The sequence below is a fragment of the Osmia bicornis genome, chromosome 11 (genome assembly GCF_907164935.1).
Source record: "Osmia bicornis bicornis chromosome 11, iOsmBic2.1, whole genome shotgun sequence".
In the NCBI taxonomy this organism is placed as follows: Eukaryota; Metazoa; Arthropoda; class Insecta; order Hymenoptera; family Megachilidae; genus Osmia; species Osmia bicornis.
The window spans coordinates 1185635-1204008 of record NC_060226.1 but is presented as its reverse complement, the minus strand read 5'-3'; the positions used below and the strand labels follow the sequence as shown (position 1 = coordinate 1204008).

The 18374-nt window shown below is 29.8% G+C and overlaps 7 protein-coding genes across 14 annotated transcripts; 5 read left to right on the top strand and 2 right to left on the bottom strand.

The window, feature by feature from the left end:
- Positions 1 to 293: 293 nt before the first annotated feature.
- On the top strand, positions 294 to 3191 carry LOC114878565 (RCC1 and BTB domain-containing protein 1). Of its 2 annotated transcripts, XM_029192504.2 has the most exons (8): positions 295 to 476; positions 620 to 866; positions 953 to 2031; positions 2086 to 2358; positions 2436 to 2560; positions 2620 to 2717; positions 2774 to 2907; positions 2986 to 3191. In XM_029192504.2, the coding sequence occupies exons 3-8, from the start codon at positions 1927 to 1929 to the stop codon at positions 3124 to 3126; spliced, it is 876 nt and encodes a 291-aa protein (XP_029048337.2). In that variant the 5' UTR covers positions 295 to 476; positions 620 to 866; positions 953 to 1926; the 3' UTR covers positions 3127 to 3191. The 2 variants fall into 2 exon arrangements, with proteins under 2 accessions (XP_029048335.2, XP_029048337.2); XM_029192502.2 differs by lacking the exons at positions 2086 to 2358; positions 2436 to 2560; positions 2620 to 2717; positions 2774 to 2907; positions 2986 to 3191 and having other exon boundaries at positions 294 to 476; positions 953 to 1917.
- A 99-nt stretch (positions 3192 to 3290) lies between these two features.
- LOC114878566 (ribosomal L1 domain-containing protein 1) lies at positions 3291 to 5041 on the bottom strand. Its single transcript, XM_029192505.2, has 4 exons — positions 4935 to 5041; positions 4390 to 4731; positions 3610 to 4175; positions 3291 to 3533 (listed from the first exon to the last, which is right to left on the bottom strand). The coding sequence occupies exons 2-4, from the start codon at positions 4710 to 4712 to the stop codon at positions 3352 to 3354; spliced, it is 1071 nt and encodes a 356-aa protein (XP_029048338.2). The 5' UTR covers positions 4713 to 4731; positions 4935 to 5041; the 3' UTR covers positions 3291 to 3351.
- A 187-nt stretch (positions 5042 to 5228) lies between these two features.
- Positions 5229 to 7923, top strand: LOC114878564 (4-galactosyl-N-acetylglucosaminide 3-alpha-L-fucosyltransferase 9-like). 2 transcript variants are annotated; one of them, XM_029192501.2, is made up of 6 exons: positions 5229 to 5338; positions 5428 to 5547; positions 5751 to 5840; positions 5943 to 6339; positions 6456 to 6613; positions 6714 to 7923. In XM_029192501.2, the coding sequence occupies exons 4-6, from the start codon at positions 6142 to 6144 to the stop codon at positions 7645 to 7647; spliced, it is 1290 nt and encodes a 429-aa protein (XP_029048334.1). In that variant the 5' UTR covers positions 5229 to 5338; positions 5428 to 5547; positions 5751 to 5840; positions 5943 to 6141; the 3' UTR covers positions 7648 to 7923. The 2 variants fall into 2 exon arrangements, with proteins under 2 accessions (XP_029048334.1, XP_029048332.1); XM_029192499.2 differs by having other exon boundaries at positions 5645 to 5840.
- Positions 7924 to 8062: 139 nt separating this feature from the next.
- Positions 8063 to 9638, top strand: LOC114878587 (nudix hydrolase 8). Of its 2 annotated transcripts, XR_003789764.2 has the most exons (5): positions 8063 to 8407; positions 8554 to 8862; positions 8934 to 9136; positions 9194 to 9421; positions 9541 to 9638. XR_003789764.2 is itself a non-coding variant. In XM_029192557.2 (4 exons), the coding sequence occupies exons 1-4, from the start codon at positions 8170 to 8172 to the stop codon at positions 9362 to 9364; spliced, it is 921 nt and encodes a 306-aa protein (XP_029048390.1). In that variant the 5' UTR covers positions 8064 to 8169; the 3' UTR covers positions 9365 to 9519. The 2 variants fall into 2 exon arrangements, 1 of the variants encoding a protein (XP_029048390.1); XM_029192557.2 differs by lacking the exon at positions 9541 to 9638 and having other exon boundaries at positions 8064 to 8407; positions 9194 to 9519.
- Positions 9639 to 9785: 147 nt separating this feature from the next.
- Positions 9786 to 11316, top strand: LOC114878589 (protein FRG1 homolog). The gene is made up of 5 exons (XM_029192559.2): positions 9786 to 9872; positions 9946 to 10022; positions 10096 to 10388; positions 10468 to 10667; positions 10756 to 11316. Exons 1-5 carry the CDS (start codon positions 9814 to 9816, stop codon positions 10901 to 10903), a joined length of 777 nt encoding a protein of 258 aa, XP_029048392.1. The 5' UTR covers positions 9786 to 9813; the 3' UTR covers positions 10904 to 11316.
- Positions 11317 to 11481: 165 nt separating this feature from the next.
- On the top strand, positions 11482 to 14529 carry LOC114878585. Of its 4 annotated transcripts, none has more exons than XM_029192553.2 (6): positions 11482 to 11602; positions 12042 to 12492; positions 12596 to 12918; positions 12996 to 13225; positions 13339 to 13471; positions 13531 to 14529. In XM_029192553.2, the coding sequence occupies exons 1-6, from the start codon at positions 11574 to 11576 to the stop codon at positions 13772 to 13774; spliced, it is 1410 nt and encodes a 469-aa protein (XP_029048386.2). In that variant the 5' UTR covers positions 11482 to 11573; the 3' UTR covers positions 13775 to 14529. The 4 variants fall into 4 exon arrangements, with proteins under 4 accessions (XP_029048386.2, XP_029048383.2, XP_029048384.2 ...); XM_029192550.2 differs by having other exon boundaries at positions 12021 to 12492; XM_029192551.2 differs by having other exon boundaries at positions 11576 to 11845; positions 12021 to 12492.
- A 352-nt stretch (positions 14530 to 14881) lies between these two features.
- On the bottom strand, positions 14882 to 18144 carry LOC114878586 (geranylgeranyl pyrophosphate synthase). Of its 2 annotated transcripts, none has more exons than XM_029192555.2 (7): positions 17946 to 18144; positions 17673 to 17827; positions 17442 to 17586; positions 17329 to 17377; positions 16988 to 17127; positions 16806 to 16908; positions 14882 to 16694 (listed from the first exon to the last, which is right to left on the bottom strand). In XM_029192555.2, the coding sequence occupies exons 1-7, from the start codon at positions 18000 to 18002 to the stop codon at positions 16465 to 16467; spliced, it is 879 nt and encodes a 292-aa protein (XP_029048388.1). In that variant the 5' UTR covers positions 18003 to 18144; the 3' UTR covers positions 14882 to 16464. The 2 variants fall into 2 exon arrangements, with proteins under 2 accessions (XP_029048388.1, XP_029048387.1); XM_029192554.2 differs by having other exon boundaries at positions 17257 to 17377; positions 17946 to 18142.
- Positions 18145 to 18374: the final 230 nt, after the last annotated feature.

Genomic DNA, 18374 nt, shown 5'->3' with positions numbered 1-18374 from the left:
GGCGTGAATGCGTAGTGAATTTGTAGCCAACTTCACTGCTACAAGTTCAATACAACTCATCGTACGGATGCGAAAAGCCGAACATACCCGAGTCTGCGTTTACGAAAATAGTCGAAGTCAGATGAGTTCCCCCCTTACCGCGATTATCACTTACCCCTCGTAGAAAGGCTCCGTCTATACTTCTTATGTCTATGGTTGACCCTCGTAGAAAGACTCCGACTATATTTTCATATGTCTATGGTCAGCACAGGAGAAAGTGTCCCCACCAGGCCTATCCGACTCATAATTACCGTGTCCACGTAATGACCAAGAAATCGTAGGTGGCGATACTGTCTAATTGGCCGCAGTGACTACAGATCCGCACAGATCCGTAGGCCGTAGGTCGAGTCGAATTGGTCGAACTAGTCGAAGTAAATTATTTAGCGTAATACGTGATATCTGGTGTGAAAAACGTTCCATCATCCAAATTAAGTTTGGTATGTATATCCATATATAAGTGTAGAATACTATATGTAGATAGTTTCCTATTTATTATTTATTCAAAGAATACATAGTTACATGTATATTAGGTTAGTTTTTTCTATCTTTGATTAAAGGAAATTAATTTCATATTGTATAGATTAAAATATTGAAAAATGAGGTGCATAGCTGTTGGATGCACATCGGGATACAAAAGTAATCCTGAAAATGTACATTTTTTTCGTGTACCGAAAAATAAAAATAAGTCGGAAGAATGGCAAAAAGCATGTCGACGAAAGGATTTAGTTTTAAATTCATCACATTGTTTTTGCGAACACCACTTCGCAAAAGAAGATATTATTTGTAAAAAAATATTTCGTAACAAAGATGGTGAAATTATTCAAGAGGTAGGTTAAAATTATTGTAAATATTATAGCTATAAGGCTATAAGTAATAGAATGTAATTGAAGATTGCTTAATACTGATTTTATAGATTCCATTAAAAAGAGCATATCTTAAGGAAGGTGCAGTACCTTCAATGTTTCCTTGGACAGAGTTTGGAAATACAGGAAATACTGAAAGTACTGTAACAGACAATGCAGACAATATAAACAATATCTGTATAGGGGAAAGTACTAAACTCAACTATGAAGACATCTCAGACACTTTAACATTTAATGAATTAAAATGTAATGATAAGCTTTATCTTCCTGTTGGCTGGAATAGAAACACATTTCCATTCGAAAATACCTCTGTCATAATATTTTATAGAATGATATGTAAAATCAATGAAACAGAAAGTCAGTTAATTTCAATAAAAGAAATATGGATAACTGAGGACATGAAAATGCAAGTAAAAGCTTTAGGAAAGCCTATTAATCTAAACATATTTGGTATAAGTAATGAGTTTCTGTCATCACTGAATATATTAGAAGATTTGATAAAGATGGTTGAAACCTTTCAGATATGCAAAGCTTATGAGAAGCAATGTGAAACTGAGTGCACCAGTGTTGCATTAAAAGAAAGCAATAATATATTAAGACACCAAAAATGCCCTGTACTATTAAAAGATTTAATTCAATGTGACTTTTGTAAAAGTTTAAGTTACACTTTAGACAGGAAGAGAAAGCGCTTAAATGATAAAGGAACTGAGATAAAAAGAATTAGAGTGGATTACTTATCTCCAACAAAGAAAAATATAATTGATGATATTAGAAAACAGAAATATAATCTAACAAAGTTTAAAAATCGTAAAATATGTACTATTGAAAAGATACGAGGAGAGATAGAAAAAATACAAGAAGATTTAAATGAAAGAAATAAAGAAATGTTGGAAAATGTAATGAAAGAAAGATCCCAACCTATCAACAAGAAGCTCTGAAAGAAATATTATCATCTTCATTGAAAAAGAATGCTAAAGGCAGACGTTATTCTGAGAAATGGATTTTATTATGTTTGCTGTTTCATATGAGGTCTCCAAAAGGATACGACTTTATATTAAATAATAAAGTACTGCCATTGCCTTCTCCAAGGCACGCTAATCAGCGTGATAGCGTTTCTCGTCCAGTGAAGGTAACATAAAATGTACTCTTGTTACTGAATTTAAAGTAATGCAGATTTCTTTAGCTGGAGGCACATGAAATGGGAAGAATGCTGGATGTTGCAGTTTCATTTCGTAACAGTATTAGTGTAGCTATGGGAGAGAAAAACGTGGTATATGTTTGGGGATATTATCTAGGACAATGTATTAGAGTCCCAAAGTATACACCATTAAAACATTTGCACGATCCTTTTGCGTTTTATTCACCGGGTCGTATAATGTATCAACCACTTATAGTTTGTGAAGAACCAACGGAAGCTAGTGTGATCGATTGTTTGTGGAATGCATTTAACGACCCAGTAAGTATTTTTCAAGGGAGTTTACATTTTTTACTTTGTTTGTTGTTTCTTCTAATTATTTTTATATTGTATGAAAGATTACAAGCGACCTGATCATAAAAGTGCAAGGAAAACCCATCCACGTACATAAAGCAATTTTGAAAATACGTTGTCAATACTTCAGAACAATGTTTCAAGACAATTGGGCAGAGAATACTGCAAGGTGAGTCAGCTTTTTGCTGTACATATTTATATTTTTATTAATTAAGTTTCTTATTTTAGTGACGTGTCAATCGATACATTTTCTTATGAAGTATATAGATCATTTCTAAAATATTTATATACCGACAAAATTGATCCAGTTTCCGACTCCGAACTAGGTAAATGCTTTTTACACCCTAATTTCTAAATCTTATTAAGTGCATTTTTTATATAGTGGAACTTTTGGAGTTAGCCAATATGTACCTTGTAAGCCACTTAAAAGAACATTGTATACAGATGTTGATGAAAAAAGTTACATTGGAAAACATAGTTCCTTTTTATGCTATATCTTTTAAATATCATAGTAAGGTAAGTAACATTTTTTATGTTACTCCTTACAATATAGTAGTCTTTTCTGAAGGATTGTCACACATTGTGCTTCTTTAGGAACTACAGAAATGTTGCTTCAAATTTGCATTCAATCATATGACTGCAGTAATGCAAAATCCAGATTTTCTAGAGTTGGATACAAATATTCTAAAGATTTTTTTTAGTGAAGCTGCCCAAGCTGGTGCTTTTAAAATGTAGTTTGTAATTATGTGAACAATACAAGGCAATTTTTGTTCTGGTTGGAGAGGAATGCGACAACCCATTCCGTCTTTGGAAACTCCTTCATTTCTCATAGCCTAAGCTGTACGCAACACAATTAATGTTACAAAATATTATGATGAACTTAATAATAAGTAGAATGGTAACTTCAATTTTGTTTATTGCTTTTTAATAAAATGATACAAAAAAAAATATTAAGATGTTTTATTTGTTAGGGTTTCTCAGTCTCTTTGTCATTTTTCTTCTGTTCTGAACAGTAATACTTCCTTCTGGAGTAACAGTCACAACAACATTACGAGCTGTAGTAGACAATTCACCTGACACATCGCGGTATGCTTTTGGTCTCTTAGGTTCCTCCGTTGGTACTTCAACAGCACTTTTGTTTTCTGGAAAAAAAATTATGTTATTCACATATATCAAAATATGTTACTACCATTAATATAACTAAATAATAAAACCTACTCAATGTTGTGTAAATAGGAAGAGCAAGGCTATTAGCCGTTTTAATACGAATGGAACGTATATTGTTCCAACCACCTGGATAATGTTTAGACAAATAAGTACATGCTGCAAGTATGTTTTCTAAAATTTCTTCTATTTTCATCGCAGTGTGTCCAATTTGGACTATATGAGTATCTCCAAGAGAATGTATTTGCATAATAGTCTTTCTCAAAGCATATTCTATTTCATGTTTTAAATCTTTACTTTGCATCCTAATAGATGTTGGCAGTTTTCTTTTCTTATAAAATTCTTTCCCTAATAAATGAGACAAATGACCTGCTATTTTTCCATCTACCAAAAAGTAATCATAGCTGTTGACAAGTTTCCTTTTTAGTTCATACTGATCATATTCTGTCTTTACTTGATTCATTGGTATTATACTCTTTACACTGGTACAACCATGTTTACGTAACAGATCTTCGTAATATTCTATTGTTGGTTCATAATCTTTTCTTCTGCCTTTTTCAAAATCACTGACAAAAAGTGCAACTTCATCGTTTGATGATATTATTGAATGTGGCAACAATCTGAAAAATAAATAACAACATCGTTAATATATTTCATCAGAATAAAATATTAAATTACTACAAAAAAAGAATGCATCATTTCTAAGAATATAATCATGGTTTCTCATAAGGATCCATTGGCATTTTATAAGGTATAATCATTTGTAACTTAAGTAGTATCATATTACTTACATATTTAAAAAATAAAGTCTTAAATATTTTAAATTTGACTTACATCCTCACGCATCTTTTTGGTGTTTTTGGTACTTTGATGCATGTTACTTGCATAAATATTGGATTACTCTCTCCATCGAATAATGCATTTTTATTTTTTAATTGTTCTTCAGTTAAATGAAAAATAGCACTGATACATTGTAATATGTGTTCTCTGGATAAATCATCCAAATTCAAAGAATCTGTATTTTCTTCACTATTATTTCCTACTTTTTTATTTTTCAATTCATTTGTACTTAAAACAATTTTTTTATTCCTTTGTATACTGCCCTTCTTGCGCGTTAATCTTTTTGTACGTTCCGAAGTAGATCTCAAAGTTTTCATTGTTTTTCTTTTATTCGACCTGAAAGCAATTAAATAATATGATTAACATCAAGGAATATGGTGAAAATATAAAAATTTCTTCTTTAGAAATAACGTGATCCCTCCTTCGAAAGTTTTAATTGTGCAACGAAGCAACTAAAATATAACACCACAGACGAAAAAGGAAAGATCAAATAGCAACACAATAATATAACATCTTTTAGTACACAATTAAATACATACTTTACTGCTCTTCTCTTCAGTCTTTTCTTCAACTTGTAATTTCAACTTTTCACATTCGTGCACGTGGCTGTCGTGCCAAAAGCCAAATGTGAACAGGGGCCGGAAACTCCTCTCTAACATAAAAGTGAAGCATTGCATGTTCCGCCATCTGTCCTACTGACGAGAACTAAGATTCAATTTTTCTTGACGCAATTTTGTCGAAATAATGAGATTTTAAATAAGTAAAAACGTGTATTGTGTATTGAAGAAAAGGAAAATTCATAAATATTATATAAATTAATGGATACATATATACTCGGCGTTATAAATATCGTAAAAGCGCTTGCGTTACTCTTTGATTATGGAGCATGTAGTAAACCAATCAGAACCAATATGCGCAAAAATGGACGAAAATTCGTCTTCCGGTAAGTTTATAGAGACTGTAATAAGTTTTTAAATAATTATTTTATTATTATTCCTATTATATTATTAAAGACGTTGTGTATATTCACAGATAATTAATTTAACTATCACGTTGTAAAATCATGTTATTGGTTAAGAACACGAAGGGAAACGTTAGTTACAACTCGTAGCTATAAAAGAGAATGCGGAAAGTTCAAAAATTTCAAAATATGTAAGTAAAGTATTTTCAATTATCGCAATTGGTGTTTAAGTTTGTTAATGGTTTATGCTTAAATGATACAAATTAATTAATTTATATTAATATACAGGACAATTCTATAGGACGTTCATTATTTCAAAGTTGTATTTGAAATTCTCGTTCACTTAAATATTTTTATTTTGAATCACTTATACTGATATTTTATTATTGTTCAGGATAATGTTCGCAATTGTTCTCTTGAGGACCGTCACACTTGGCTAACCAAGAAAATCGAGATCAACGATCAGTTACAGCACACGTCAAAGGTAGCTTCAGCCGTTGAGCAGACCTATTTCCTTTCTTTCAAATATCTTTATTTAAACTTTCCTTTTATTACTTTTCACGGAACGTTCTTTTGTCGGCAATAGTTCAGATCATCACAAGTACTGTTACCAGGATTCTCCCACTATAAAGTTCTATTTGTTCACTAAATTTGCATATGCGATAAGGGATTTCAAAGAGGAAAAGCGGCTTCGTGAAGAAGAAGAGGAACGTAGTCGTGACCAAGTGCCGATATGCTCCGGTTAACACTTGCTACGTATTGTCGTCGAAATAGTCGAAAGTATAATGTTCAGGATATCACGATACATTAGAATATTGTTATTCCTATTCCTTGGTTCTACGATTTTTTGTGCAGTTTTCGTTACTTTCCCGAACTTCGTTGGTGGGAAAATTAATAAAAAAACAGGTCAAACAGAACGTCAAAAACAAACACATAAAATTTATGCTACATTATCAAAAAAATACAATTTAACGAAAGGACAGGTATGGATACGGCGAAAGTCACTCTCACTAATGGGTTAATTTTTTTTTTACTATTAATCAGAAATCAGAAATCTTATAAGCAAGATTGATTAAACCTTAACTTTTATTTATACCAGATTAGTAACACCTCTGTGCTTGGAAAATGGCTGTTATCACCCGAGGGAAGTTTACCACCACCGATAATTAATACGAAAAAGGAGCCATACTTAATATTAATTTGGAAACATGGAAAGTTCTTGGAACGTAGACATATCAAACGTTTCACTAATAATAAGTTAATATAATACTGTCAATACAAATTTCACTAATAATAAGTTAATAAAACATTAACTTTGATTTTTTCATTAGAATATAAAATTAATGTTACTTTTTAGATTTTCACCGTGGGATGGTTGTACAGTAAACAAATGCGTGCTAAGTTACCAAATGAAAGATATAGATACAGCTGATGCGGTTGTATTTCATTTACATTTAACGAAAGGCATATCAGAATTGCCATTTAAAACTCGACAGAACCAAAGGTGGATCTTCCTGGCAGACGAATCACCGATGCATACTTTTCTCTACGGCAATCAACAAATATCAGAATATAATGGCCTGTTTAACTGGTCTATGACTTATCGAATGGATAGTGATATACCGGTACCATATGGTAGGACGGTTTTGAAATCGTTCATCAATTCCTCAGATACAGGTTTTTCCGAAGATTTTATTCGAAAATTAAAAACTAAACTAGTTACCGTGATGGGTAGTAATTGCGCAGGTACGAATGGTCGATGGAAATATGTAAATGAGTTGAAATCAATTCTCGGCAATGATCTACATATATACGGGAAATGTTTAAACGGTAATACAACAGCGTGTCCAGGCCATTTTGATAAAGACTGTTCAGCCTTGAATGCATATAAATTTTATCTTGCTTTTGAGAATTCAAATTGCAAAGAATATATTACGGAAAAAGTATTCTGGCATGGATATCGTAAATTAGCAATTCCGATAATAATGGGTGCACCGAAAGAAAATTGCGAACAACTACTACCGCCTCACTCGTTTCTTCATATTAGCGATTTCGTTAATCCAACTGCCTTAGCGAATTATATTCGTTATCTTAATCAGCACGATGATAAATATTTGGAATATCATAAATGGCGTAAATATTATAAAGTAAATAATGAGCACGGCTATTTTGGTAGTATTTCGAGGCATTATTGTCGCATTTGCGAAGCTCTTCATTATAATGTTCCTGCTATTAAAGTATACGAAGATATGGAGTCATTTTGGAACAAAAAACGAGATTGTACCATTTAGTACATTTGATTTCATATTTTTTAATTAAATTGTTTAGTGTTATACAGTTCTCACATGTATAAGATATTTATGTACCTTGTAAATGTTATAAATAATTATAATTAAAATATTCGTCAATTCTGTAATATCTGCTTGATAATAATAAAATTACTTAATATATGACGTAATGTCGTTTAAACTAAAATGTACATGAGTACATTTGCATACGAAATGCATGGGAAATGCATGTACATATTTTTTAAGAATAAATTTTATTAAAAAATTTTATTTTATAAAATATAAATAATTTATGGGATAAACTATAGGTATATATATACATATGTATATATTATTACATATAATAACAATGTCAGGTTAGAATGATTTGTTATGTTAATATCAATACCGTATGTGTCAGAATAAAAAAATTTCATTAATGTTACGTAAAGATTATCAACAGTGTTTACAGAACGAGATTATAAAGCACTCCAGGAAATTTTTAAAGATGCTCATCGTTTATGTAGATTCGCCTATGTTTATGTAATGTATATCGTAATTTCAAAATTTTTTCACATCATTACAGTTACAAATCGGCAACAATTTCTTTCTAAATATCGAACAATCATTTTTCCTGTATCATATTGTATAACACGCTACGCAACAGCTCCCATAATTATGACTTCAAAGTACTTTAAAGGGTGCAAAGACCATTACAATGGCGTAACCATTGATTCGAATGAAGAATCTTGTAGCCCTGAAGCATTGGCACCTCTTCTTGCAGGTGTGTAATATACTAATTATTACTAATAAATTTATAACTTATTATTCATTTTATAAAATAAAAATTTTTTAATTACTTTACTTTTCTCAAAATTGAGTTTAAAAGTTGTTTGTGATAATATTATACTGTAAGTACTATTTTTACAGCATCTTTGCAGCAATGGATAAAAGAAAAAAGAAGGACAATCTGGTTTCGTGTATATTTACCACATTCAGAATGGATACCAATACTTGTAAAAGAAGGATTTAAGTTTCATCACGCAAAGCAAGAGTATGTTATGCTTTATCGATGGTTAGTTACAGATGAAGAATGCTCTGTTCCACATTATGCTCATACAAATTTAGGTGTTGGAGCATTTGTTTATAATGAAAAAACTACTGAACTCTTAGTGGTTAAAGAGAAGTATGTAGAAAAATCACCATTTTGGAAACTGCCAGGTGGTTATGTAGAGCCAGGTATTTTATTTAATTGCAAATCTATGAATACATATATAATTACATGGTTAGTTACTATTCTTTTATTGTAGGGGAAAATCTAGAACTAGCTGTAAAAAGGGAAGTCTTAGAAGAAACTGGTATTCAAACCACTTTTAAATGTCTATTAGGTTTTAGACACACTCATAATCATGTATTTGGTTGTTCTGACATATATATAGTTGCTTATTTGTCTCCTAATGACAATAAAATTAAAAAGTGTGAAAGAGAAATTTCTAAATGTCAATGGATGAAGGTAATTTTGTATTATTTACACATTTTTTCTACTATGACTGTTTGTTTCTGTTTACAGATAAGTGATTATCTAAAACATTCAGAAGTACATGAAAATAATAAATTGGTTGCAAGAAAGATGTTAGAATTACTTGAGCATAGAATGGGAATTGTTGTAGAATATACACAACATCCTATTACAAAGAAACCTATCTCTGTCTATACTATATCTAGAATCAATAGAACATAGCATTTAGTTGAATTAAAATAACTAAAATATACATAATGCACAAACCACTTCAAAAATGTAATTACTTTACTTCTTACAAAGAAAGGAGTATTTTGTACAAATGTATTTTAATAAACTTTATTAGCGGGTTGGTAGGATTATAACTGTTATTGAAATTGATGTATTTCTACTTTCAGATGAACAGAAAAATCCATATGTATAATAGTACCAATATTGACTTATGTTTTTAATGATAAAATTAAAATTATGACAATAAATATAAAAAAAAAGATATTCAAAAAATTGTGATATAAGTATGCCTCAGTTCCTGCGTTTTATATTGTCGACGAATTCTCAAGTGTGAGTGCTATCATTTCCTTTCTGTCAACACGTCAACACTAAGTAATACAGAAGTATTACTATCAATATAATATATAGTGCTTAGTAGACAAAATAAAGAAAATATAAAGATGTCAGAATACGATAAAGTGAGAACAGGAAAACTTGTCCTGAAGGGTGAAAAGATAAGGTATAAATGAATCTTAAAGCTAACCTAACTATTTTGTTGTTAGTATAACGTCTTATATATACACAATTTATAGGTCGAAGAAACGAAAATCAAAAAAACAGGAAAAGGAACATGTTTCTACTTCTGAAAATAAGGATACAATAGCTCACGGTATTTTGATTACCTATACTATTAATATTATCATACAACTTGGTTATGTTACAATGATTTATTTATCTTATAGGTGGATGGTGGAAAGCTATACAAGTATCTGATGTCACAGGAACAGTGGCAATCGAATTTGGAAATCATACTTATATGAAAGCTTTAGATAATGGATTATTTACATTAGGTGCACCGCACAACGAAGGTGAAGGACCTTCTCCAGAAGAGATTTTAACAGCATTTCCAATAGGTGAAACTAAGATTGCACTAAAATCTGGTTATGGAAAATATTTAGGTGTTGATAAAAATGGTGTAGTTGTTGGAAGAAGCGATGCAGTAGGCACAATTGAACAATGGGAACCAATTTTTCAAGTATATCATTCGATATTAAATATCACATTTCTTGTTTAATGTACAGTTGTGCAAATCTTTTATCTTTTTTTCTTTTTAGGATAACAAACTTGCCATTTCAAATAGCAACAATTGCTTTATGTCAGTCACAGATGAAGATGATATTATTTGTCAAAATAAAACTGCTGGAACCTCTGAATTTTGTATAATAAGAAGTATAACTCAAAAAACTCAAGATCCAAATAAAGATATTCCAAAGGAGGAACAGGGTTCACTTCATGACGTTGAAGTAAATTATGTGTAAGTTATGTATATATAATACAGAAAGATAAAGACTAACAATAATCTTCAATAAGCAGAAAAGTTGAAATATAACTGTATTTTCTAGGAGAAAGTTTCAAAAATTTCAAGACAAAAAACTGAAAGTAAATCAAACAGATCGTTCTGAATTAGAGAAAGCAAAACGCGAGGGAAACTTACATGAAACTTTGTTAGATAGAAGAAGTAAAATGAAAGCAGATCGATATTGTAAATAACTTTGTATAATAACTATATTCTGTATTGGAAAATGTTACTCTATAAGTTTTAAATGTATATACAGTACGCGTGTACGCGAGTACAGTTATGTTTGCAACAATGTGGACATCACCTCCAACAGTTCATAAATTAGACGAATTCTGAAAATCGGTCCATCGATCCATTCAAACCGTTCACGAACAAGAATGGAGGTGATCTACAATGAAATCCGTCGAGTTGAAGCTGGTCCAAGTGCACGCGTACTCGGCAAATTTTCAAACTTATTTTCAAATTATTTTTAAAATAAAGCGTCATATGAAAAAATTTTATTCTACATTTTCGATTCAATTTTTCACGTAGAATCACCCCCTATTCGTTTGTACCACCAGTTACGGGACACACTTTATATATTTAATAAAATTTATGACATTTATTATGTTGCTGTTTTTTCTGATGCATCTATTATTATTTTACAGAAACAAGGCACTAAGTTAAAATATTTCTCCAAAAAATTATTAAAACAATTGTTTGACTTGTGTTTTAATAAGACAGTGTTGCAAAATTAAGTTTCCCGCCAAAAGGGAACGAGTTCCCAAATTCGACCGTAGCGCCGTGATGAAAACTTGTTTCTGGGGATTTTTCTAGGGACTGTCGGTAAAGTTTTCGTCGCTATAATGAAATATAAATTGTATGACAAATTATACATTGCCACAAATCAGGTACTATTTGATCATGTTTTTTCAATTGTCCATAAAATTGAGTAAATTATGTTATAACATAATGGTAGTGGTAATATAAGTTAAACTAAACGTTTAAGTCAAAGAGGTGCTTATAACAAAATCAATAAAATTATTGTGAACTATGTAGAAAGTATTTTTAGATAAATGATAAAGTGACTCTAGGTGATTTAAGATAGATTTTAAGAAGCATGAAATGCATAAAAGGATAATTAAACAGAACACGTATGTTTTAATAACAAAGTTCTATTCACTTTATTTAAATTTTTGTAATTCAATAACTATGCTTTAGACAAGATTTATTCTTTAGTTTTTGTGCAGTTTAATTCTGATTTAATTGATTACTTTTGGAAAGAAAACTTTGTTCACTAAAGAAAGTTATGTTCATATTTTAATATAGATTTAATTCATTAACATACAGGATAAAAACTCCTGAGAATTTACCAAAGCTAAAAAATTATAAAGCTAATGAGAATGAATCAAGTGACTTTCAATTACCAAGCATACCACAAAAGAAAAAAGCTTGGAAAGAAGTGGATGACAGTGAATCAACTTGGGATCAAACAAGTGCAATAACATCTACATCTTATTCATTAGAAATTGAAAATATTGCAACAAGAAAAGTTTTACAACAATGGGAAGCTGTTGAAAATACACTTTACGAAGATGGGAACCAAGTTATCCAACCAGCTGTTTTGGAAGAATGTATACAATGGAGAACACAAATACCTCATTTAAGAGTAGTTGGAAAAAATCCGTTTTTAGCAACTAAAACTAAATATGAAGATTTCAATATAAATTATAATAGAATACGAAACAGTTCTGATTTTTGGAATGAAGAAGCACTTTCAGAACATAGTCTTCAATTAAAGGTAAAGAATACTTAATATTTTTAATGTTTGTTATTTGCTAAAATATAGCAGTAATCAGAATTATCAATTTTTCAACCTATAGATATTGTTTACATTATTATAGGAAAGAAAAAGTTCATCCAAGTATAAATTACAAAAAACTCCCCAAGATGAGATATTTAATATACTTTATGAATATGTAATATCTGAATTATTTCCAAATAAAGAAAATGAAATTGATTTGTTACGTGATGATTTCAATGATGTTTTGCAAATACATATGACACCTGTTCACAGCAATAAAAGTTTTGCAAAAGGTATAAATTGGTTTGAAGAAACAATTTCTCTTGAAAATCGGTTTTCAAACAGCAAATGTAAAGCAATAGAAGATCATACTACATTGTTACGGAAAGAAACATCTCGATTAAACATTCAAGAAATTCAAAAGTATGTGTGCAATCTACTATAGAAAATAAAAGAATTTTATAATATTAGAAATATTTATAATTTGTGTTTGTTTATAGAAAATATAATAATTCTACGCATAATGATAAAATAAAAAGCGAGGTGGATATTATAGAAGATAAACTTTCTAGGCCACACACTAGTAGAAATAAACTTGGAACTGTCTTTAATGAAAAGATTGTAGTTAGTCCTGTACCTTATGTTTTATCAACTAGGGAAAGTTTCTCTACTGTAAAAACCACACCAATTAAGTTTATGGCACAGTCTGTAAATGAGTCCACTTTCCAAGGCATGTTAAATATTTTTTAAATCTTACATGTGACATAAAATATATAAAATATTTTTAGCATTAATATTATTTTATATTAGTCTCAAATAGAAATATTACTTTTAAAAATTTAGGAAAAATTTCAACTTCGACAAGAACTTCAAATTATCAGTCCACTTGGCATACTCCTGTTTCTTCTGCTATGTGGCCAAAAAATATGAAGCTTGCTCCATTGGATACTTCAAAACTTCCTCACAGCAAAAACAGGTAAATTCTTCAAACCAAGTACTATTTTTTGTGGCTATTAACTGTCTCTATAATTTTAGATCTCTAACATCATCATCTGTAACATCTTTACGCAACAGAAAACCTTTAAGTCCTATTTCTCGGCCTACTCTTCCTATTTCTGCACAAACTACTCATAACAATCACGAAGGTTTAGAAATTCAAGGAAAACATATAACTCTTGGACAATCTCTTAAATTAAGTATACCTGGTACTTCCTGGGATTGTAATGCTGGAAGTAGTAAAAGTAAAAAGAAAAGAAATTATTTAAAAATAAAATCATAATTTACAACTAATTAATTAAGAAAATGAATTTTATAAGTTTTATAAAATGTATTTATTTTTGTGATAAGAATTATTTTATTACAACACACAAGAGAGAAAAATATGGGACCAGGATATAAGAGAACGATTTAAATTACATAAAGAAAGAATTCATGATGGTTTTTATGATGTATGTACGAGTGATGTGTTACAGGTATTTTACTATTTATTTCTTATTGAATAATTTTTAAGTGTAATTGTTCATAAATTCAAATATCAATAATTCAGCATGCACAAACGCAAATAAGATGATGAAGAAACAATTAACATAATGAAAATTAAAAATTCTATATGCTAACAGAAATAAAAAAGTTCTTTAGCATTTTGGTATAGAGAATTTTCAGTGTTGGTTAAAATACTCTTTGTATGTATATATAAACAGACGCATATATTGTTATGGTTATCGATAAGAAACTTCAATGTGTTGCAGTATTAAAGTGTACGTTAAATATACGATATTTTATGCTATATAGAGAATATACTCTCTTAAAAGTGATAGAAGTTAATGTTCCAAAAGTAAAAATGTGTAATTTAAATGCTCATGTTGTTTAATAGATGAATATGTATACTATTGTGACTGTCTACCTCACTGAATGTCTGTACGTTGTTTAATTAACGCACATGCTTATATGCGCAAGTGAATATATTTTTGTAATGCACACATTTGTAATGAATGTGCTTGTTATAAATATACAAGTGATATGTGTATAAATATTTTCGAAAATGCTTATGAATTTATTTCTCTGAGATAGCTGCTGGAAATTAAGGGATTTCCCGCTTTACTGTTGGTTTCACTTACTGTTGTAACAGGGAACCATTTGGATCGACATGTATTTTTCTCATATCATTTTTCAGGGTTTTTGTAACAATGTTGGTAAATATATTCTATTTTCTAAAAGATCTTCAGATTACATGGTAATTATTAACAAATTATTTACTATAGAAGATTGCGACGTTCTCGTTCTTTATATTAGAATTGGACTGTTTTGGATTGTTTTCCTCATACATACATAGTATATAGTCACAAGAAGGTGCCAAAATAATTTGAAAAACATAATCAGTAGTCAGTTCTAATAAGAAATATTGAAAGTATATTTATTTATTACAAATAATTTTGTATATAACAGTACAGCTGTATCAAATTATGAATTTGTGCAGTGTTTTATCATATGATTTAAATAGTAAAATATTAATACAAGCAATTGATATTAAATATAATACGTAATATTGTACAAGGTAATTTGAAATTGTTTCATACGTACAGAAGTTAACGATAAAGCAAATAACATTATTGCAAAACATAATAGTTTCCAACGATTTCGTTCAATAGAATGAAATTGTATTTTAATTTTTTATTGTCTTACCCCAAATATGACAAAAATATGGTGAAACAACGAAGATAAACTATGGGTAATTTATGTATTAGTCACAATTTACATAGATCTTTACTTATACAAAAGCATAAACCATAATTTTATTTCTATACAGTTGCACAACATACATAAATACAGTTTTAAGTTCTTCAACTAAATAGCAAAATGATTTTAAATGTTATTTGATCAACTTTAATAAAACAATTTAAAGATATACATTCGATGGCAAATAAATATCTTTTTTAAGTATTAAGGTCCTTTCATAACAAAAGCAGTAGTCTAAATGTTTCCTATTCAAAACAAATGCTTTACACAATTCATACAGTGTAATTAACTCTCGAATAATGAAGCTCAGTCGATTATAACCCAATCCTATGAAATATTTATTCGGTATTAAATTGTTAAACGAATGTTGATGTATTGAAAAAATAATATTTAAAACAATATTTGGAATAGTTAAATCGTATGTTAGATCAGTAGACCTGACTCTGCAGTTCGTGTCACTGTATCAGTGACTCACCCTCTAAGGGTTAATTTGAAGAATGCAAATCTGTATAGTCAAGATTTGCATGTTAACAAATGCAATGTCGGAAGATCTATTAATATTTATAATCGTTTTTATAAAAAATCTAAAATAATTTTTTTACATGCTGTTTTCCATTACTATCTGTATTCAACAACTATTTTATAATACTTAATGCATCAATATGGCATGTTGTATGTGGTACCAAATATGTGAACTTTAACTACAGTCATAATTTTGTTATGGTAATAGCAACTTTTTGTTTAGATACATATGTTGACTTCATTTAAATTTTTATGGTTTATAATTACCTTTCCTTTACACATATTGTACTGCAGCAAAGAACACTTCATTTCCTAAATGTATATAGGTAATAAAACGGAACAGTATAAATTAAATATGTACAGAGGGTATCCCAAAAATGAGCAGCAAGTCGAAGTATGCAAAATTTCTCCCAGGAAACAAGAAGTTCTTTACCATTTTGCAATGCAATAAGTTCAATTAAATTTATAAAACTAAAATGAATGCTTGATTTAACACATTTGAACCTACTTGGGCAGATGTACCCACACCAGGGGGACTGTGGAATACAAAGAAGTTGTAAAATCGCTCGGTAGTATATATTTTGGAAATGAAGCCACAAATTGCAAAATGATAAAGGATCTCCCGACTTCTTTTGACCTATGTTCTTATATTAACCAAAGTTGACATGTTTTGACATGCTGTTTACACTTTTTAGAAAAGAGCAATACAGTTTAAACTGTGGCTTTTCTATTTTGTTGAGTATTTTGATGTTTCCAATTCATTAGTTCATCTAATACGTCAACTAATAAAGGATTCCCACCTAAACGTTGAACTTCGTCCCTAGCTTTTTTATCTAGCTCTTCAAGTACATTTCGCGTATAAGCGAAAGACCCAAACTTTTCTAATAAATTTACACAATATCGTTTTACCTCAATGTCCTTAGTTCGTTGTCTGAGAATGTCTATTAGTAATAATTAAGGAATAATAATTGCCAACACGCAGAGTCGCGACTAAAGATATTAAAATAATATAACTTGTAAATAAATATTTCTATTTTTTTAACAAAGGATACTCATTATCTGTCTGTCTTCCGAGTGATTTTGTACAGCATGGATAATAGGAAAACTGAATTTTCCTTCTGACAAATCTTCACAGTAACTCTTATTTTCAGCATACTATGGAAATTATACATATATCTTATGAATATATATACTTTAACAATAATAATATAAAAACCTATTTCTAGGAACTTACTTCTTGAAGGTATAAATTACAGTAATCATCTCTAATCTGAAAGTAAAGTCCTAAAATTCCTGCTAAAGGAGTGTAGTCTTCTTTACAATCAGAAAATAGTTGCATTAATCGCACAGCTAAATTGAAAAGTCCACCTGTTTCTGTAAATTTGTTTGCATTCATGATTATATGCATATTTCTAATAATACCAAAAACCTCTTAATAAATGAAAATACATACTTCAGCCTATCAAAATATACAAAACTACACAGTCATTATATTAAACTTACTTCTAATTGTCATCTGTTTATATGCAGTTTCAGATGGACAAATATAATTATCTCTCCAATAAATTTCCATACCTTGTCCTCTATGGAGTTCCAATAATTGTTCCACATATACTTGAGTACCCTGTCATTAGATAAAATATTATTAAGGCTATGACAAGATAAAATTTTTATAAGAGATTATCTACCTCTGGATGATTTAAAGCAAGCACTCTTTCCAAAGCAATAACTATTACATAGTTTGCAGCATTTATTGTACTCGCTGTCCCATAAATATTATGAGCTACAGGGATACCTCTTCTTAAAACTGAATTATCTTGAATATCATCAATTCTGTAAAAATGTTATTAATTAATCAACTTCAATAACATATCAATGATAAAGATTATTGAATGTAAGTAAAATATCTCTAAACTAACAGTAAGCTAGAGGTATGAAGTAGTTGTACTATATCCCCGACTGCTCGTAGTTTATCCTGTGATATTTTTAACCAATAATTGAAGGCATGTGCTAACTTTGCTCTGATCTGTTTTCCAGGAACTTGGAGGATGTAAGTAAACGGTTCCAACAATATCTTAAAATGAGATGTACATCTTTTATTAGACAAAGAAATAATGTTTATAATAATGTTGTTTGTTGTCACTTTGACAGTTTTCTTAACCTCAAACTATCATAATCCGATGCAAACTAACCTTATCTTCTTCCTTATCACCGGTCCGAGAATAAGGTATATGTTTACTCTGATCCATAACGTATTTTAGTACGAGTAAAATTGGTGATGCACGGTCGAGATGTTTCGTTAAACTGGGCTAAGAAATCAAATGCAAGCAAATTATATATACCCATTAATCGAGCCACTTACGCGAGCATGACAGCCGACTTTGTCGGTGTGTCATGTCGTCTGCTATGCAATTATGTATGTATGAATGTATGTATATATGTATGTACACAGTCGAGATCAAAGTATAAAAGTTTTAGGTGTAATTTTTTTATAATCTGTCCATTCCGTTTTCACAAAATATCTGCTTTTATTTAGCAACTTAAAAGAAATCCAGTCACTATAAGAAGAAATAACACGTTATACATATAAATAATATGTAGTTTATTCTCACAATAATAAC